The 19,070-nt window shown below is 35.7% G+C and overlaps 1 protein-coding gene across 1 annotated transcript in view; it reads left to right on the top strand.

The window, feature by feature from the left end:
• LOC124982850 (60S ribosomal protein L23a-like) overlaps nt 1–18,111 on the top strand; it is a 69,057-nt gene extending 50,946 nt beyond the window's left edge. Inside the window, exon 2 of the mRNA XM_047549750.1 lies at nt 17,602–18,111. Within this exon, the coding sequence (XP_047405706.1) occupies nt 17,602–18,111 (510 nt within the window). The remainder of the gene's footprint in view (nt 1–17,601) is intronic.
• The last annotated feature ends 959 nt before the right edge of the window (nt 18,112–19,070 follow it).

The raw sequence follows: 19,070 nt of genomic DNA, 5'->3' as shown, positions 1-19,070 counted from the left end.
AATCCTACTGGTTTCCCCTCTATTTTTTTTAATTGGTGCATTATAGCATACACAAAAGTGGGATTCACTGTGATGTCTTCATACATGCACATAGCATGATTTGGTTGTTTTAAGTCCCCAGCACTTCTCTCCCTCCCCTGCTTCCTCCCCCTGGATCCTCTTCCTCTACTCTACTGGGTTAACTTCTCATTTTTTATTTATTTAGAAAATTCATTTTCAAGGGTTGGTCCTTAATTCTCTTCTTATTCATTATTATTCTTAAGATGATATAATTCAATTTGATGGATTAAACTCCACCTATAAATAGCACTCAAATGTATTTTTCATCCAAAGAACTTCTATATTATCCAAATCCATTTACTTAACTACTGACTTTACCTTCCTGGCTAAATATCACAATAAGACAAACTTAACATGTCTAAGACTGACCTTCTGATTTTTCCACCACATACCTGGTATTTCTCCATCTAATGGTAATAGCCAAAAACATATAAGCCATGCTTGTGGAAGCTAATATCTTCAGTTCTTTCTTGGTTGAAGTTATACTTGACAACAGAGACCTGGGAATAGAAATGAAATTGTTGACACATTGCTTTTGAGTATACAAAGTACTGATTAGATATTATTATTGGTTTATCTAAATAAGGAAAGTCAGTAGATTCTTATGTTTTCCTTGCAGATTTTAATGATCAATAGGTGTTTTTAATATATTTTAATAGTAACCATTTGTCAGTTGTGTATGTAAACATTGATGTTTATTAGATTCCTTGAATGATAACATCAATTTATGAGATACCTTATGAGACTTCCATATATATACTATAAAAGAGTTAATAACAGTAGTTATCTTTGTATATATTTCTCTGGTACATTTACAGGTGTGGTAGGAAAAGTACAATCACCCTCAACTCATCTGGATGACCAGGTGTTATGTTATTAAAAACAGTCATTTGTCCAAGGTGAATATTCATGAGAGATAAATTTTATTGTTTTTTTCAATGTATAGCTTGAGTTCTTAAAAGAAATTAGACAGGAAATGCCTCCACCTTTGAAAGAATGAGATCATCATACTTAATCAGACCCCTTAGAAAAAGCCAGGAAAATGAGAAGCAGGAAAAGAGTACAATCCAGAGTTTCAGTATATTGGCCAAGTTCTACCTCATTCTCACTGCAAAGTGGGAAAAAGGAAGACTTATATACCATCTAGGTATATTTCCTGCCCTTTTCAATAAATCCAGAGGAATAGGTTCACTTGGTCACAAACTTTGAACCCTTGAACTTTCATCTGTTCAGATTATGGTGCTTTGAGAAAAGAGGTGTGCTCTGTTCTGCCCTTTGCCAGGTCCATGTAAGTGTCACGGAGTTCTTGTTAATCATCATTACAAAGTTTGGCCTGTCTCAAGGAAAAAAAATCTCAAATTGAAAAACACCAAAAGTGTCAAAAATAAATTGTAAATGGGAGCATGGTGGTTGGTTACAAAGTTTCTGAACATTTTCAAAGCTTTAAAATAGAAGCACCATAAAGCTCTCAGATTAAAATTAATCAAAGCCTTTGCAAAGCCTAATGTTCTATGGATACAAGGAGAAGCTGATTCTGACATTAATCCACAGGTGGTCTAGGAGGTTGAGGAAAGGAAGGTAGCCCAATATAGCTAGGTCTGCCTCCTGACATTATTCTGTGACGGAGAGAAAGCAGGTGCTCTCTGTGTGAAACCTTTGTAGGGAGGGCCCATTAGTGATGGCAACAATGAAGATGGCTGTGGTAAGGTGGCACATGAAAATCAGAACCACAGAACTTTTTACAGTCATAAATGTAACTCATTTAAAGAACTATCTTATCTGAAGGCTTATTTTGTAGTAATGAATCATACCATTTAATCAGTATTACTGCTCATTTAGTTTTCCTCCTACTTCATTCATTGTTCCTTACTCATTTCCTTTAGTGTTTCATCTTCTCCCTGACTATCATGTTAGAGTAGAACACAGCTCTGTCTCTTGTCTTGTTACCTCTGCTCATTCTCTGGGTGACCTCGTTCAGTCTCAGAGTTTAAATGCCATCTATTGTGAATCTTCAGCTGGAAACACTTCCCAACACCAGGGATTTGTTTATTAAACTGCCTACTGGAATCTCCAGTTGGGTGTCTAACCACAACATCTCAAACTCAGAAAAATACAAAAATGAATGATGGTGCCCACCCCTCCAACTCCCTGACCTGGCCTCCCGCAGCCTTCTCCATCTGTGTGGATGAATATTCTATCTTTCCATTTATTCAGTGGGGAAAAATAATCTTCTTTTTCTTAGGTCCTATATCCAATCTGTTAAAAAATCTTGTTTGTTTTTCCCTTAAAATACATTCTCACTGTTTTCTATTGTTTCTACTATTTCTATTGTGCTCCAATCCACCATTGCTTCTTATATGAATGATTTCAATAATATCCTCAGAGAATTTTTGCTCCAATAAGCCAAATTCCATGAAGTTAAATCAGAGCATCACAGACAGAATGGTCCTTTGACTATACAGGTCAGATTGCAACACTCAGATCATGTCGCTGTTGTGCCCAGCTCTCTCTAAGGGCTCTCCATTACAATGGCCTACTAACCCCCACATCCTCTACCCCCTCCCTGTAGCTCTCTCCCTTCATCTCCAACCAATTTCCCTTGTTCATTCTCCAGTCATGATGCCCTCCTTGTTTTCTCTCAAATATTTAAGCAAACTCCTACCATACAGCTACTGCACTGTTTGTTCCTTATGCCTAGAGCACTCTCTCCTCCAACAAATCCACATAGATATTCTTCACCTGTTTCTCAGTGTCATTTTCTCAATGCAGTATACCAAGTTCTGTTCAAAAGAGTCGCCCACCCCTACCAGTCCTTCTCAGTCTCAGACCCTCTTATCTATTGCTCTTCTTCCTGCTTCCCCATAGCATTTACCAGCTTCAAGTACATAGTGTGTGTACACAGTGTATGTTTATGTATATGTGTAAATATACATATATGCATATTATATTATTATCTACTCCCATTCCAAGAATAGAAATCAAAGCTCCAAATAGGAAAGAATATTTTTATTTTTTATTTTGGTGGCAATAAGAATTGAACACAGGACCTTGTGCATGCTAGGCAAGCACTCTACCAGCTATATCCCTAGCCCAGATCTTTTTAAATTTAGGGACTCTAAGCACAGACTCATGAGTTCAATAAATATTTGTTGAATATTTATGGGAATTTTACATATTTATATGTTTAGATTCAGTTTTTCCACTTCATGTCTAATTTACTTCTAGGCTTTATACTCAATAAAGGCAACTGTGATGCGTGCCTTGTTCACCATTGTATCTCTAACGAAGTACACTACCCAAAATATACTAGGCACTAATTAATATTTATTCATTGAGTAATCACAAAAGATAGTAATGACAGATCTTTTATAAATGCTTAAAAACAGATAAAGAAGATCTGCATTTGTTTTAATCATGACTAATTATGGATTCTGAAACTTTTCACTAATATACTCTTTCCTGGGGCATGTTATGTTATTCCAGAAAGAAGTATTAAAGTAACCAAGCTGTTACATCTGCCCTATAGTTTATACTTTAGTCCACCTATGTCACTCCATTAGTCAAACTTATTGATTACTCGGACAGACCTTGTTAATGTTCAGAGTCCCTGGCACTGATTCATGGAAACAAGGAAATTCTGATCCTTGTACCTAATGCCTATATCATTTATTTGGCAATTAACCTGTAATAGTATTGTAGTAATCGTAATAATCTTTATTTTTATGTTACTATTCAATGCATGGTTTTTTAAACTTATATACTCATGCATTTAATACCTTTTGTCTGATGAATTCAACTATTTGAGATCAGGATATACATCATACTTCTTTAAATCTGAATTATGTAATATTTTTACCTCTTAAGATAGGATTACATCATCATGGGTTCAGTAATAAGTTGAATATTAAACATCCTATCCCAAACTGGCATTAAAAATAATATCATAAAAGAGTTATCATATGTTTCTCAAATATTCCAATTTATCAGAGGGACCTAGGAAGAAGTAGATAAAAATGGTCTCTATTAGTGTTACCAGAATAACAAAATAGCCCAAGAGTGGGATGTTTCCAAAGGATCTCTGTATAGAGCTCTAGCCTTGAGTAAGCACAAAGATAAGGCTACATGTACACAAATCAATAACTAAAGTCTAACTAGAAGACTTGTGGCCGCAGCAAAACACATAATTAAGCAAAAACAAAGGGGATCACAACAGGTCTCAGCTTTGCCAGCTTAACAACTTCCTGGGAAACTGAGTTTGAAATTATAGATTCTAAGGATATACTCCTAAAATGTTCTGTCTTAAATTCAAATCTCTAAGAACAGCTACCAGTAAGGAATATGAAGATATTTACAGAATTCAGCTATGAGCATAATTCATTCTCAGTTTTTTTATTTTATTCTTTCAGAAGGAAATCAGAAGAAACATTAGCTTTGAAAGAAAACCAAAGCCTTGAAGGGGTATTGGATGAAAGACTCATTTTACAAAGATCTGAATTGCCTGCAGGTCACTGCTGATCTAATTTGAAGTTAAAATTTAAGAGTGAAAAACTATCTCATTATCTGCAACTTTTCATCGAATTATTCTGGAGAATGCTATAATTATTTTCTATTATGTTCTTTGTAAATTAATGTTTAAGAACCATAGGGAAAAAGGTGGTATTTCAGAGCAAAATCTTATTGGACTTGTTCATCTTCAATTATTGAACCTGTGTAATAGAAATGATAACAGAATGTTCTCTTTTTCCAACTCTGGAGCAGCATTAATGAACTATTAGCATCTCTTTCCAAACAAGGATCTGTCTACTTCTGCACCCCTGCTCAGTTTAATTCAGGCTTTTCTGTTATTCTAGCAGAAAACAACTCTTTCACAGCATAGACAGAAAAACAAAAAACAAAGCAAAACTTTGGGGTAAGCCTTCTGTAATGTTTCACTGCTTAAGAATGGAAACCCCTGCCTCTCCTCTCTTCTAGGCCATTATCCAGGGCTCAATGCAATATGAGGTCAAAGAGCTACATATTGAAAGGAATATTTAACTGGAGAGATATTAATTTTGTTTGTCAGGAGGAAAATGACATTGCTGTTTTAAGAAACAAGTTTTATGCCAGGGAAGCAAAGGGTGATCCACAGAGATCTAGATATTTGCTTATATGAAACCTCTTACTTTACATCCTATTTCTATGTTATATGCAACCACCTTAAGTGTAGAGTCTTCATTAAACATGGCCTCTTACAAATTATGACGGTTTTATAGATAACACAAGAAAACCACAAACCACAGATTGAGGATTATATCATAAAAGATATCAGTTGTTCTAAGAAAAAATTGTCCATATTTTCATAGAAAAATAAATTTATGTCCACATTAGTTTTCCTTCTGAAGCACTGGGCAAAACAGAAGCCAATTTGAACTCGGTGCAGTGGTGCATACCTGTAATCCCAGGGACTCGGGCAGCTGAAGGAAGAGGATCACATTTTCGAATTCAAGGTCAATTTCAGCAATTTTAGAAAGAACTTCAGCAACTTAGCAAGACTCTGTCTCAAAATGCAAAACAGAAAAGTACTGGGGATGTAGCTGTGGTAAAATACTCTTTGTTCAATCCCCAGTATCAAAACAAAAACACAAATGAACAAACAAAAAACAAAGGTGCAAACATCCTCCCAAAGATTTAATTGTTTATGTGCTTCACCTTTACCACAAATTAATATAATGGGACTCATTATGTTCACATGTCACTTAGTAAAGTCTCAGTTTAAAATAAAGCAATTCTGGAAGAAGCTAAACCATGAAACTGTTACCAATATATTTTTCTAAAATGCATCAAGTTGACAAATCAGTCACTTTACAATACTCTCTGGGTACAGGAACATGAAATAGCAAGTGAGTTTTTCATGAGTTGAGGTCCTAATATGCCCACCTGGTTAGTTACCACTTCAAGAAGAAAAGGTCAGCTGTGACAGAATGGGATCAGGGTCTTATTCAATCAGGAAGCAACATAAAGGCATTTGAATATATGATGTTGGAAGAATGAGACAACAAGATCCAAACAGGTGATGGAGCCATATTGAAGACATATTTCACTTAGTTTATTCAGCATCTGTACAATATTTGGGAGTGTGCAATGTGCTTTTTTGTAAGACGTACCGTATTACATTCATAATCACCTTGTTAGAAATGCAGGATAGCATCATCCTCAAAATGCAAGGTCCTTGTCCCAATTTCTTAATGAAGAAATTGAAAGCAAAAGAGGTTTTTTCTTTGTCTTTAATATCATTAATTAAAATATTGTTTTTGAGCACATGATACCCTCATAGGTTTTGAGAACATAGTACTGAGCAAGGTAATATATATGACTCCTTCTCCCATGGAAATAACATTCTAGTAGAAGACAAACACACAAAAATAAAATTTTTCTCAACTGTCGTAAGTAATAGAAAACAAATAATATGTGATAGCAAGTAACTCTGAATGGAGTTATAAGGGAAAAGGTCTTTAAAGAGAAGACATATTGCTGAGTCCTAAAGGATGAAAAATCATTTTCCACTCAGATTATGGAATAAGATTATTGAAGAAAGGTGGAAGAGCGTTTGCAAAGGTCCTGTGACAGGAAAGAGGTTAGGTAGAATGCTCAAGATATAGAAATAAGAGTTATGAAGATCCATCTCAGGCCCATTCCAAAAATTCCTTCCAGATTTATTTTATTTTTATTTCCACTATACTCATGCTAAAAAAGATGAAATACTATACAAAAATCTCCCCTAGGGAAGATTACAAGAGGTCTTATTTATATTTGAATGTCATCTGTAGTTACCATGATCCATGATGTGGGTGAACTAAAATTTTAATGAAAATGCCACAGAAAAATTTTGTAGTCAAAGGACTACAGTCAATGGGATTTTTCTGGAATCCAGAAATCAGTTAGCATAATACCAAGAGCACAATCCTTGATGACAGAGATTAAGATTTGAATATCAGTTCTACTACTTACTGGTTATATAATCTTAGGAAAGATATTTAATCCTTAACCACAGTTTCATTTTCCCTGCAAGATGTAATAGTAATAGATGTTATACTACTACTATTCAACATTGAAATGGGATTAAATGAGAAAAAATATGTAATATACCTAAAATAAAATTTGCCAGAAAAGAAAGCCTCTGATCTGATCAAATATGGATTTTATTTTTTTCTCCAACATTGAGTAACTCTGATCCTAGTCTATATTTCCCAGACCACTCTGCTCCAACATGGCTATTTATGAGATAACATATTTTTCAATTACCAGAATTTCTTTTTTTTTTTTTTTTTTTTTTTTTTTTTTTTGTGGTGCTGGGGATTGAACCCAGGGCCTTGTGTGTCGCTCTCGCCAGCAAGAACGACCCGGAGACGTGATGGGTGGCAAGCTTCTTTATTAACAGCTGATTCTTCTTTTTATTTCCTCCCCTTTTGGGAAGTTATTGTCACTTATATAGGTTATATCAACTAATTAGAATATTCATGATATGTGGGGAGAAGATAGACGTATATGGGTATAACTTGAAGCACCTAAGAATCACGCAAGAATCATGCAGAGGCCCTGACCAATTACTGAGACTTCCTCAAGGTGAAGTTAGTTGTATACGTGCAGAATAGCAGTTTTTCAACCTCACTGGCAGCTTGCCAGGCGCCATCTTGGCCAGGCTCCACCTAGGGCCAGGGGTCCGGCCGAAACCCCGACAGTTCCCCCTTTTTTCTTTTAAAAGAAAAGCTCGGGACCAAGCCTGTCTTAGGCGGAGTGGTCAACCACCGTCCTTACCCGTCATCGGATAACTGCAGAGCATGCTACAGCTCCTGTCTTAGGTTGGTACGGCGTTACCTACTACCTTACCCGTCTGGTCAATGGTCCAGCCTCGCGAGCCACACTTGTGGGGAGCTGCCGGCCTCTAGGGCAGCCATGGCCTGATGGAAGATGATACGATCTCTCGCTTGACTCTGGCGCACACGCATGATAGTGCGTGAGAGGAAGATAACAGCAATGATCATAAGCATGCATAATGCTCCCATACCAGCCCACTGCTTAATAAAACTGAAAGAGGAGGATAACCAATTTAGCACTTCAGACATTGGAGCTACATCAACTCTAGTAGCATTAAGGCTAACAATTTGAGATCTAAGAATAACTGTAAGATTATCAAATTCATAAGACCAGTTGGAACGTAGCTGAACAGACAAGATTCTAGACAAATTTGCTGCATAGCTGAAGTTATGATAAGCTATGGGTGTAACACAAAGTCCTCTTAGGTGATAAATGCATCCTACGCTTAACAGTTCCTGCAAAATGTCCATTTGTTCTTGAAGTAAGTCCACTCGCTGGTTCATAAGGAGTATGCCTGCTGTTAGATGTTGGTTTAGGGTCTCTTTAGTCTGTAAGGCTGCAGCTATATTTTCGGCCAAGTGATTGACTGCTGTTGCTGTAGGTATGGCAGTTGCTAGTGCTGCTGTTGCAGAAACCACTATTGCAGTGACCATAGCCGCTGTGATGTCAAATTCTCTCCTGTTTCTTGATAGTAACACTGGCAATTTTGCATCTGTAACAGAGACTGGGACTGGTAGGAAGGTAGGAACACACATTAAGTCTGTCAGCAGGAACCTAGAAGCATTTTAGCACAAATCTAAAGTACAATTGAAAGAAGCAGTTGTTTTGTTACATAGTTGAACTGTTCCTCCTAAGAGACTAAAAAGAGGTAGTAAGTTAGTTTATTCCGTGGAAACACACAAACTGAGCCGCAGCTCCAGTAAAGCACCGAGTTACCCTTATTTCCCAGAGTTAAAAAACCCCAAACAAAGAGACAAAGAGAAAGTTTATCTTTAGGGGACCTGAAGGTCTCCTCTATTCCCCCTTTTTGTTTATAAAGAGCATTTTTGAGGGTGAGATGTGTATGTTCAACAATACCTTGTTTTTGTGGGTTATAAGGTACATCTGTGGTTAGAGTTATTTTAATTTTAGTGAGGAATTGGTTCTTACCAATTTTAGTTTTTAAAGAAAAATTTAGACTTTATAACGTAGTACAAATTTTTAACAGTTGCTTAACCATAATTGTATAAACCCCTATTTTTAATAAAACTTAAGAGACACAAAGTTAAGAATGAATTGGTGTTTCTAAGAAATCCTTGTCATTTTACCATGTCATTTTACCATATAGATTAAACTTTGGCTTATATCAGAACATTAGTATTTCACCTTAGGAAAAACCTTAAATAGCTTTAGCTGTTTTACATACACACAACCAACTTAGTTACACACAGACTTGTTGAAACTTGCCCTTTGTTACACACAGACTTTTTTATCCAGAAACATTTTCTTTTCTTTTTTATTAAATACATTTTTAAACCCAGAACCTTTTATTTTCTCTTCCCTATTTGTTGACCCCTTTTTGTTCACATTCTGAAACAACTCTTATGAAATTTCTGAATTTAGATAAATCACCCTATTTTAATAAGATTAAATATTTTGTTGTTTATAGTACTCTTAATTGAAACACAGTTGAAACTTTTGGGACCCTTTATATATAGAATTCCACTTGTTAGGATATAACTCTTAGTAACCTTGTTTTTAGTTTAGTGATGACACAAAGCAAGTTTAAACCCTTTTATTTACCAACCTATGAAAACACCAATAATGTTTAAGTATGATACCCCATGGAATTTGAGGAGTTAAGAGTACTTGATGTTATTTAACAATTAGCATTTTAACTTTGTAAATTAACCAGAAGTCTCTACAAACACATTTGAGTAATCCCATACATGTTAACTCCAATTTATTTATTTTATAAAAACCAAGATATCAGACAAGTGTCCTGAACAGGATCCGTTGCCTCTTTCCTGCTGAAGAAAAGTCCTAGAAGCAATTGATATTAGACATTGTTTAACATTAACATTTCATTAGTTTGACCACCTGGAGACTTGTAAGTTATTTTTAAAAATATTTTACTTTTATTAGTTTACTCAATTTGAATTGAACCCTTTTAAATCACGTGAATAAAAGTATTTGGATCCATTTTTAAATTTTAATTTAAGAGCTCTCAGTTTTGACGCAGACAAAACATGACATTAGACAGCACAACATAACATATAACACAAAATTAAAGGCCTTGTAACTTTATAGGTAAATGTTCATTGCAATGAAACAGCTGTTCAAAAACTTCAGTTGAATAAAAAATAGAACTGATCAAAAATAAAATCATTAACCTAGGTATGTAGGATTAAAATTATGAGCTCAAAAATACAGCATTAAAGAAAAAAAACAAAACAAAACAAGAATCCTGAAGAATAAGTCAGTTTTATGCAGCGGCCCAGGAATTTAAAACGGACACTTTTTTTCTTCTTTTCTTCTTATCTTTAGGTTACCCCCCTTTTCTCCTTGAGACGCTGTAGTCACATTCCAATGTGGCAGGGGGAGGGAGGATCACCCAGGACTTTACTTTTTAACCCCTTTTTTACCTGGTTGAGAAATCAGGTTAGGTTTGAATGCAGAAAATCACAAAACATTATTTTTTACTACTTTTAAGGAATGGAGCTGCTGAGCTCTCTGCCTAGGGGGACCCTCCCCTAAACTGATTTTTCTCTTTGTGCTCTGTTTGTGGTTTTATTTGTACTTTCTCCTTTTTTTTTTTTTTTTTTTTTTCCACTGCACCACTGCATATTTTTGTAAGCTCAACTCTTTTGAGTAACTCTTTTTTTTGTAACGCCTTTTTTTTGTCTTCTAGCTGCTGCCCTATGCCCTCCAATTCCCTTAATGCCTGTTGACTAATTGAACCAGCTTGAGAACACTTTGTTTCTTCACTAATTTTATTTAACTCCATTTCTGAGAGTCCCTCTTCGCTCTCATCAGAATCTGACTGAGTGCTAACAGAGCCCTTTTGTGACTCTTCTTTTACCTTTTCTAACACTTCCTCTCCCTGCGCAACTGCCTTTTGTAAAGCCTCCCGAGGGGAACGCAAACAAGTTCTGACTAATGACCAAACTGCTAACGTCCCTGGGAGCGTTACCGGACAGCGCTTTAAATCTTCCCCCGGGTGTTCCCACTGTGGGATAGTTAACAATCCTTCTTCCAGAAACCAAGGTGAAATCTCCTCTACCTGCTTTAAAAATGCCCAAGCAGTTTGTCTTTAAGGAAGTGCCGTTAGCTTTAAGAATTTCTTTCAAGGGACCTTCCATTCTACATCTAGCAACCTCGTTCCCCATTTTTTGAGGAAACTTTAACCTCTCGTTCCTAGGAACTTTATCGCAATCACAGTATTCTCGTCTCTAGGAAACTTCCCTGTCCACTGACAGATCTGGGTGCACACTTTCACGGATCGTTGCTCACCTCACTCACCTCTCCGCGGCACGTAAGATTCCCGGGGTTCAGCACCACTTGTCGCTCTCGCCAGCAAGAACGACCCGGAGACGTGATGGGTGGCAAGCTTCTTTATTAACAGCTGATTCTTCTTTTTATTTCCTCCCCTTTTGGGAAGTTATTGTCACTTATATAGGTTATATCAACTAATTAGAATATTCATGATATGTGGGGAGAAGATAGACGTATATGGGTATAACTTGAAGCACCTAAGAATCACGCAAGAATCATGCAGAGGCCCTGACCAATTACTGAGACTTCCTCAAGGTGAAGTTAGTTGTATACGTGCAGAATAGCAGTTTTTCAACCTCACTGGCAGCTTGCCAGGCGCCATCTTGGCCAGGCTCCACCTAGGGCCAGGGGTCCGGCCGAAACCCCGACACTTGTGCTTGTGAGCCAAGCACTCTACAACTGAGCTATATTCACAGTTCCAGAAATCTTATTCTCAATCTTTGGATATGCACTTGTCCAAGTTTAACTTTTTGTGCATTTTTTTTCAGAACCACATAGGAAATTGGGCTAGTTAGCCACTTGGCAAATCAATTTTAATTACTGTCTTATCCTGGGGAGTTCATACCTTGACCAATATTGTTTACTTATCACACAAAAGTTCATGTTTTTTATAATATTTTCAGGTAAAGATTCTTGAAGAAAAATGTTCTTGCTGAAAATTTCTCATTAGCAAAGTAAAATATAGCATTGCTAACATTATTAACGTTTGCATATTTATTGTACACTTTAAATTGTTAAAGATAATGTTAATAAGTTTAATAGCAAAGAAGCAATTATAAATTTAAGGGGTGAAAGAAAACATGAGAATTTGGAAATCACTGAATGTGGTATGCATGTAGGTATTAGTAACTTCAATAAACAGTCACTTTTATTTCACTGATCCACAGTAGTTTTCAATTTTGTGACATTTAATATTTCAAGTAAGATATTAAATTTTACTAATTCCACATCATATGAAATACACTAAAATGTCTGTACTACCTAAAGCCACTATGTCTACATTGGGAATAGCTTTTAGCATCTGAACTTTGAAGATATACAATCAAATCTTTATATCAAGATCATGTGTAGCCCATGATCTATAAGTTTTATATAATTTCAAATACATTAATCAAGTATATCATTGATTATATACTATTTAAAATTATTCACTTATTGTTCCAATGCAGAATTTAGCACTATTTAAAATCTGTGCAATATGCTTATTATACAGGATAATTTATTAATTTGGTAATTTTGAACTTTAATTCCTGATGATATAAAGATCATTTGGTATCTGTTTTATTTTCCACCCTGGTAAAGATATTTCAATAATATAAAAGTTTCTCTCCCTTTGCAATTTGTGCAGACTTTTAGTGATGGTATGGCACAAAGCATTTTTTAATGATGCCTTTGATCCACCACTGAGGGTTAAAAAATGTTTTAAGATTATTTTACGTAGAATGTTTGTTTCATTATCGATATTTTTGTTCAATCAATAAAGAAACTTAGTACTTTAAAAGATAGCATAAAATGGGTTTCCAATGAGTACCTGGTTGTAGATGTCATCACACCAACATAGGATCCAGAGTGCTCAGATTGACAGAGTGGAGCACAGTCATTAATTAACTAAAGCAATAACTAAAGCAGACAGTAAGCATTTTACAGGGCATTGTAGCTGAACAGAGATATGTAATTGCCCCCCCAACCCCAGCACATCTAATGTTTTGTTCTCCCTCAAACCATTATTTATCTTTCTATGGTATTATTTTTTTTAACATTAGGTAGATGGAGGAAAAACTATCTTTCTACTCATTAAAAAAAATTCTAGTTCTTTTATTAATCAACATAAGGATTGATGTGAATGTTGTTTTACATGGTACCTTGTTGGATTTTTCCTCACAACTTGAGGGTTACCATATTACTCATAAATTAACAGTTTTCATCACTCCCATCCAATAAGAATGAATACACTTAACAAAAGTTGTGACAATTTAACTATAAAATTTCTCTTTTTTGCTAACGTTCTTAGGAGGAAGTCTTTCCTCACTTTTCTGCATTCCTGTTTTCTTCCAGAGCTCTTTTGTATTTGCTTTTGTTCCATGACCGAAGTTGTCAAGTTGATGCGGCCAAATCTCTGGAAATGAGAAACACTTTATTTTGGGGCACTGTTATGGTGTAGATAGGAGGTGTCCCCCCCAGAGCTCATGTGTGAGACAATGCAAGAAAGTTTAGAGGTGAAATGATTGGGTTATGAGAGCCTTAACCTAATCAATGCATTAATCCCCTGACAGGGATTAACTGAGTGGTGATTTAGGCAGGTAGGGTGTGGCTGGAGGAGGTGGGTCATTGGGAGCTTGCCTTTGAGGTTTATATTTTGTTCCCCATGAGGAGAGCTTAATCTCTCTCTGCTTCCTAGTGCAATGTCTTGAGTCACTTTCCTCCACAACTCCCTTCAGAAATGACATTCAGCCTCATCTCAGACCTAGGCCTAGCGTTGGCCATCTAAGGACTGAAACCTCTGAAACTGTGAGCCCCCAAATAAACTTTTCCTTCTCTAATTGTTCTTGTCAGATCTTTTAGTCACATCAGCAAAAAAGCTGACTAAAACAGGTACCCTAAGAGGTTAGTTGATCATAAGACTCTCTTTTGTTGGCTCCATAGAAATATCTGATTCAAATAGCTCTACCTTCAAAGGAAAGAAGTAACACCAAGAGGTAATAAACTAAAGAACAATAAACATGATAACATATAAAAATAAGTGAAGCATTTTTAAATATTGGGGAAATAAATACATTTGGATTCAAGTTAACTGTACTATTCCTTGAGGAATATTAGTAAATCCTTGAATAAATCAAACTGGTTTGATAATTTTGTTTTAAAAAACAATCCTTTATCTTCCCTTTGATTTTCTCAAAATTTATAACATTTTCCACATGAATTTTCATTTTAAGTAAAATTCTGTTGTCTCATGGAGTGCCTAGCTAATTTAAATCATCTAAAATTTTATACACTTTATGAGTCAGCTATGTTATTTCAGAATTTTAAGGTACAAAATTATAAACATTCAATTATATTAAAATGTAATCTTTTTAAAAAAGATTATTAATATTTGTGAACTTCAAATATCATTGGAAATCATTTGAGTTGATTACTATTCATATTTCTTTATATACTTTCCAACACTTTCTATTTTCCTTTTTTGTGTTTGTTTTGGTTTTTATTACTAGTGGATATAAAGTGGTATCTGATTGTTCTGATTTGAATTTACCTAATGAATAGTTATGTTGAGCATTATTTTACCACTTATTAGACACTGGTATAACTATTTTAAGGATATGTCTTTTCAACTCCTTTGCTCATTTTGGGTGGTTATTTTTTCCTGTTAGTTTCATGATTTATTTATATATCCTGTAATATTTTATCAAGCATATTGGTCTTAAAAATATTTTCTCCCAGTTTGTGGTTGTCTTTTTATTTCCTTGACAATGAACTTTGAAGCACAACAGAAATTTAATTTAATTTCAATAAAATCTACTTTATCTTGTTTTTTCTTGTTTTTCTTTTGTTGCTTATCTCTAACAAACTATTGCCCAACCTTTGGTCACAAATAACCTTTCTGCCAAAAATTTTGTATCTTTAGCTTTTATATTTAGTTCTTTCATCCATTTTTTGAGTGGATGGTGGGTATTATCAAATGATTTTTCTATGTCCACTGAGATGATCATGATAGTTTTTTGTCCTGTATCATATTAATATGGTATATGTATTAATTAATTTTTACTTATTCAATGAACCTTGAATTCCTGGAGTAAATTCAACTTGGTCATTGTACATAATTCTTTCTATTTGTTGTTTGCTAGTATTTTGTTGAAGGTTGTTCCATAGATATTCATGAGATATTGATCTGTAGTTTTGCTGTTTTTCTCTGTGATAGCAATACCTGGTTTTGTAGTAATGTCATGCTGGCCCCATAGAATGAGTTGGGAAGGGAGCCCTTCTCTGCTAATTTTGGGGAGAGTTTGTAAAGAATGGTGTTGCTTCTACTATGAACATCTTGTAGAATTCATGACAGATTCCATCTTGTCTTGGGCTTTTCTTCGTGTGAAGAGTTTGATTACAAATTGAATCGTTTTTGTTCTTTTAAGCTTGTTCATATTGTGTATTCCTGATTCCATTGTGGTAGTGTATGTCATTTTAAAACTTATTTCCATAAAGGGTATTTCATTTGTTGGTACATAATTAATTGTTCTTATTATTCCCTTATTTCTATTAATTCTTTAAAGTCAGTAGTAATATGTACTAGTCAGGGTTTTCTAGAGGAACAGAACCAACAGGAAGTATGATTGTACAGGGAGGATTTAATAGATTGGCTTACACAGCCAGAAGTTGAGACAGTCCACAATGACCATCTGTAGGTTGGAGAGATGGAGGAACCAGTAGCTGCACAGTCCAAGGTGCTGAAGCTTCAGAACAAGAGGGATTAACCGTGCTACCCCAGTTGCTACCCCAGACGGAGGCTCAAGGTTTCTGAAAACTCCCTGGAGAATCACTGGCAGAGGCCACCTTGGAAGAGTGAAGGAGCAAGAGTTTGATATCTCAGGTGAATACAGCAGCAATCAAGAACTGTTTCAAGAAGAATGGAGCTTGCATCTGCTGTTGCTTCCATGTTCTTCCAATTTTTATTCCTTCCAAACCTCCAACCTTTTGGATGGTGCTGCCCTCACCGAGGGAGAGTCTCTGCTTCAGTTGGCTGTCCCACATGCCAAGCATTTCTAGACATACCCTCACTGACACTCCCAGAAGCCTCTTAATTTTTAGCATCTCTCAATACAATCAAGTTAACAATTCAAAACAACCATTATATAATATATACTCTTTCATTACCAATTTTACTAATATAAAGTCTGCTCAATTCTTTTTCTTGATGAATCATCAATCTAGCTTCAGCTGTGTGTGTGTGCGTGTGTGTGTGTGTGTGTGTGTGTGTGTGTGATAATTCAAAGAACCAGTTTGGGGGTTTTTATTATGTCCCTATTGTATTTCTATTCTCTATTTCATTAATTTCCACTCTCATCTTTATTATTTCTATCCACCAGATTTGTGTCTATTTTGCTTCTTAAGGTGGGAATTTAAGTTATTTCAGATTTTCTTTTTTTTTTAAATATAGGCACTATGAATTTAAACTTCTAAGCACTATTATCTCTGTATCCCATAAGTTTTGGCATGTTGTGTTTTCATTTTCTTTTGATTCAAAATATTTCCTAACTTATCTTGAGATTTCATCTGACACATCTCTCATGATAAGTGATATCACACTGCAGACAGTATTAATCCTGTCTACTATTAGCAGACTGAATTTAACTGACCTTTGATTTTTTCCTCAAAGCTATTGATGATGTTTCATCACCAATAAGTTTTCTTCTTATGTCTTGCTGTTCTGAATTAATCACATTACTTTGATCACATAATTATGGTTATTGAAAATCATCTGGGGGTCATGTATCTGACTGTACAGATAATTAAAACTGACAGTGGTATACCCTTCATCACAAAAAGGACTCAACAGTTGGCAAAAGTCAGAGTATTCAATGCATACTCAATGTGCTACTGTTAGCAGGCATCTAGGTATATCATGGGTACATAATGGGGCCTCATAAATTTTATCAAAGTGCCTTTAACTCATTTCCAGTTTCTCAACATCTAGGTGCAAAAGGGCATGCCTGAGAACAGAAGTGAAATCATATTTACTGGACTGAGGCACAGTTATTTGTTTGTTTGTTTAGCTGTAGTGGTATAAAATAATCCACGCATCTGAGCTAAAAACATCTTACAGCTTGGGAGGTATAGAACAGGTAAGACATAAGTAATCTTATAGGCATCCTCATTGAGAAAATTTCATAGTGTTCTTCTCCTAAACAATTGTTTTGTGTTTGAGTAATCACCACTCTCAACCCACTTACTCTGACCACTATTTGATTTCCATTGCCTTTAACCTTACTAGAAATTTATTGAAAACATCAGAGGATGGCTCAACTCCTGAAACCTCCATGTAAAACTCATCAGTATCTCCAAATATATTCCCCATCCCTAGTCCCATAGCCATTGCTCAGCCCACCCATGGGCTTGATAAATACCATTCAGTTGGTTTCATAGATAAATAGGACACCATAGACTGACTGCTCTCAAGAAGTTCCTCCAGCTTTTCACCAAGAGGAGCTGAAAGCTAAGAAGGAAGCTCCTGCCCCTCCCAAAGCTGAAGCAAAAGCAAAAGCTTTGAAGGCCAAGAAGGCAGTGTTGAAGGGTGTCCACAGTCATAAGAAGAAGAAGATCCACACATCACCTACCTTCTGGAAACCCAAGACGTTGCAGCTCTGGAGGCAGCCCAAATATCCTGGGAAGAGCGCCCCCAAGAGAAACAAGCTTGACCAGTATGCCATCATCAAGCTCCCCCTGACCACTGAGTCAGTCATGAAGAAGACTGGAGACAACAACACACTCGTGTTCACTGTGGATGTCAAGGCCAACAAACACCAGATCAAACAAGCTGTAAAGAAGCTCTATGACATTGATGTGCCCAAGGTTGACACCCTGATCAGGCCTGATGGAGAGAAGAAGGCATACGTTCGACTGGCTCCTGATTATGATGCTATGGATGTTGCCAACAAAATTGGGATCATCTAAACAGAATCCAGCTATCTAATTCTAAATATACCCCCTTTTTTTCAATCTAAAAAAAAAAGAACCTCCTCCAGATGTAAGGAAAAAGATTCCACCATACATTGTTAGTGGGACTGCAAATCAGTGTAACCACTTTGGAAAACAGTATGGGGGTTCCTCAAAGGACTAGAAATGGAACTACCATAGGGTCCAGCTATCCTGCCCCTTGGTATTTAACCAAAATAGCTAAAATCAGCATACTAAAATAATACATACATACCAATGTTTATAGCAGTGCAATTTATAATTGTCAATTATGGAACCAGCCTAGTTGTCCATCAACAGATGAATGAATAAAGTAAATGTAACATATACACACAATGGTATATTACTCTGGCATGAGAATGAAATTATCATTTGCTGGTAAATGGATGAAACTGGAAAACAACTTGCTAAGTGAAATAATCCAGATTCGTAAAGTTAATGTTTTCTCTCATATGTAGAAGCTAGAGAGAAAGCAGGGGAGGACTATGAAAAGAGGGATCCCACAAAAAGAGGAGGGAGTCCAAGAAAATAGAGAAAGGGGATCAAGAGAGAGGGAGGAGGGGAGGGGATGAAGAAGTACTAGGGAACAAAATCTACCAAATTATGCTTAGTCCTAGTATGAATATATCACAATGAACCATATATATATATATATATATATATATATATATATAATTTTAATACACACATATATATAGTACAAATATATATACATATATATATATATATATATTTAGATATGTATATCTGTGGAATCCAGGCATTCAACTTGTTTTCTTTCCAAAAATTCTTGACTTGTACCTTAGTAGTGGTCATAAGAGACACTAGATTATAATGTAGCCCCCCAGATGACTGGAAGGACATCACTAAATTGAGGCTACATTTGGTACTTAGAAATTAAATTAGGCTACTTGGAGGAGCTTCCTGGAGGGATAACT

This window comes from Sciurus carolinensis, chromosome 4 (assembly GCF_902686445.1).
Source record: "Sciurus carolinensis chromosome 4, mSciCar1.2, whole genome shotgun sequence".
Classification (NCBI taxonomy): domain Eukaryota; kingdom Metazoa; phylum Chordata; class Mammalia; order Rodentia; family Sciuridae; genus Sciurus; species Sciurus carolinensis.
Note: the sequence above shows the minus strand (reverse complement) of the source record. Positions and strands in the feature narration are given on the sequence as shown.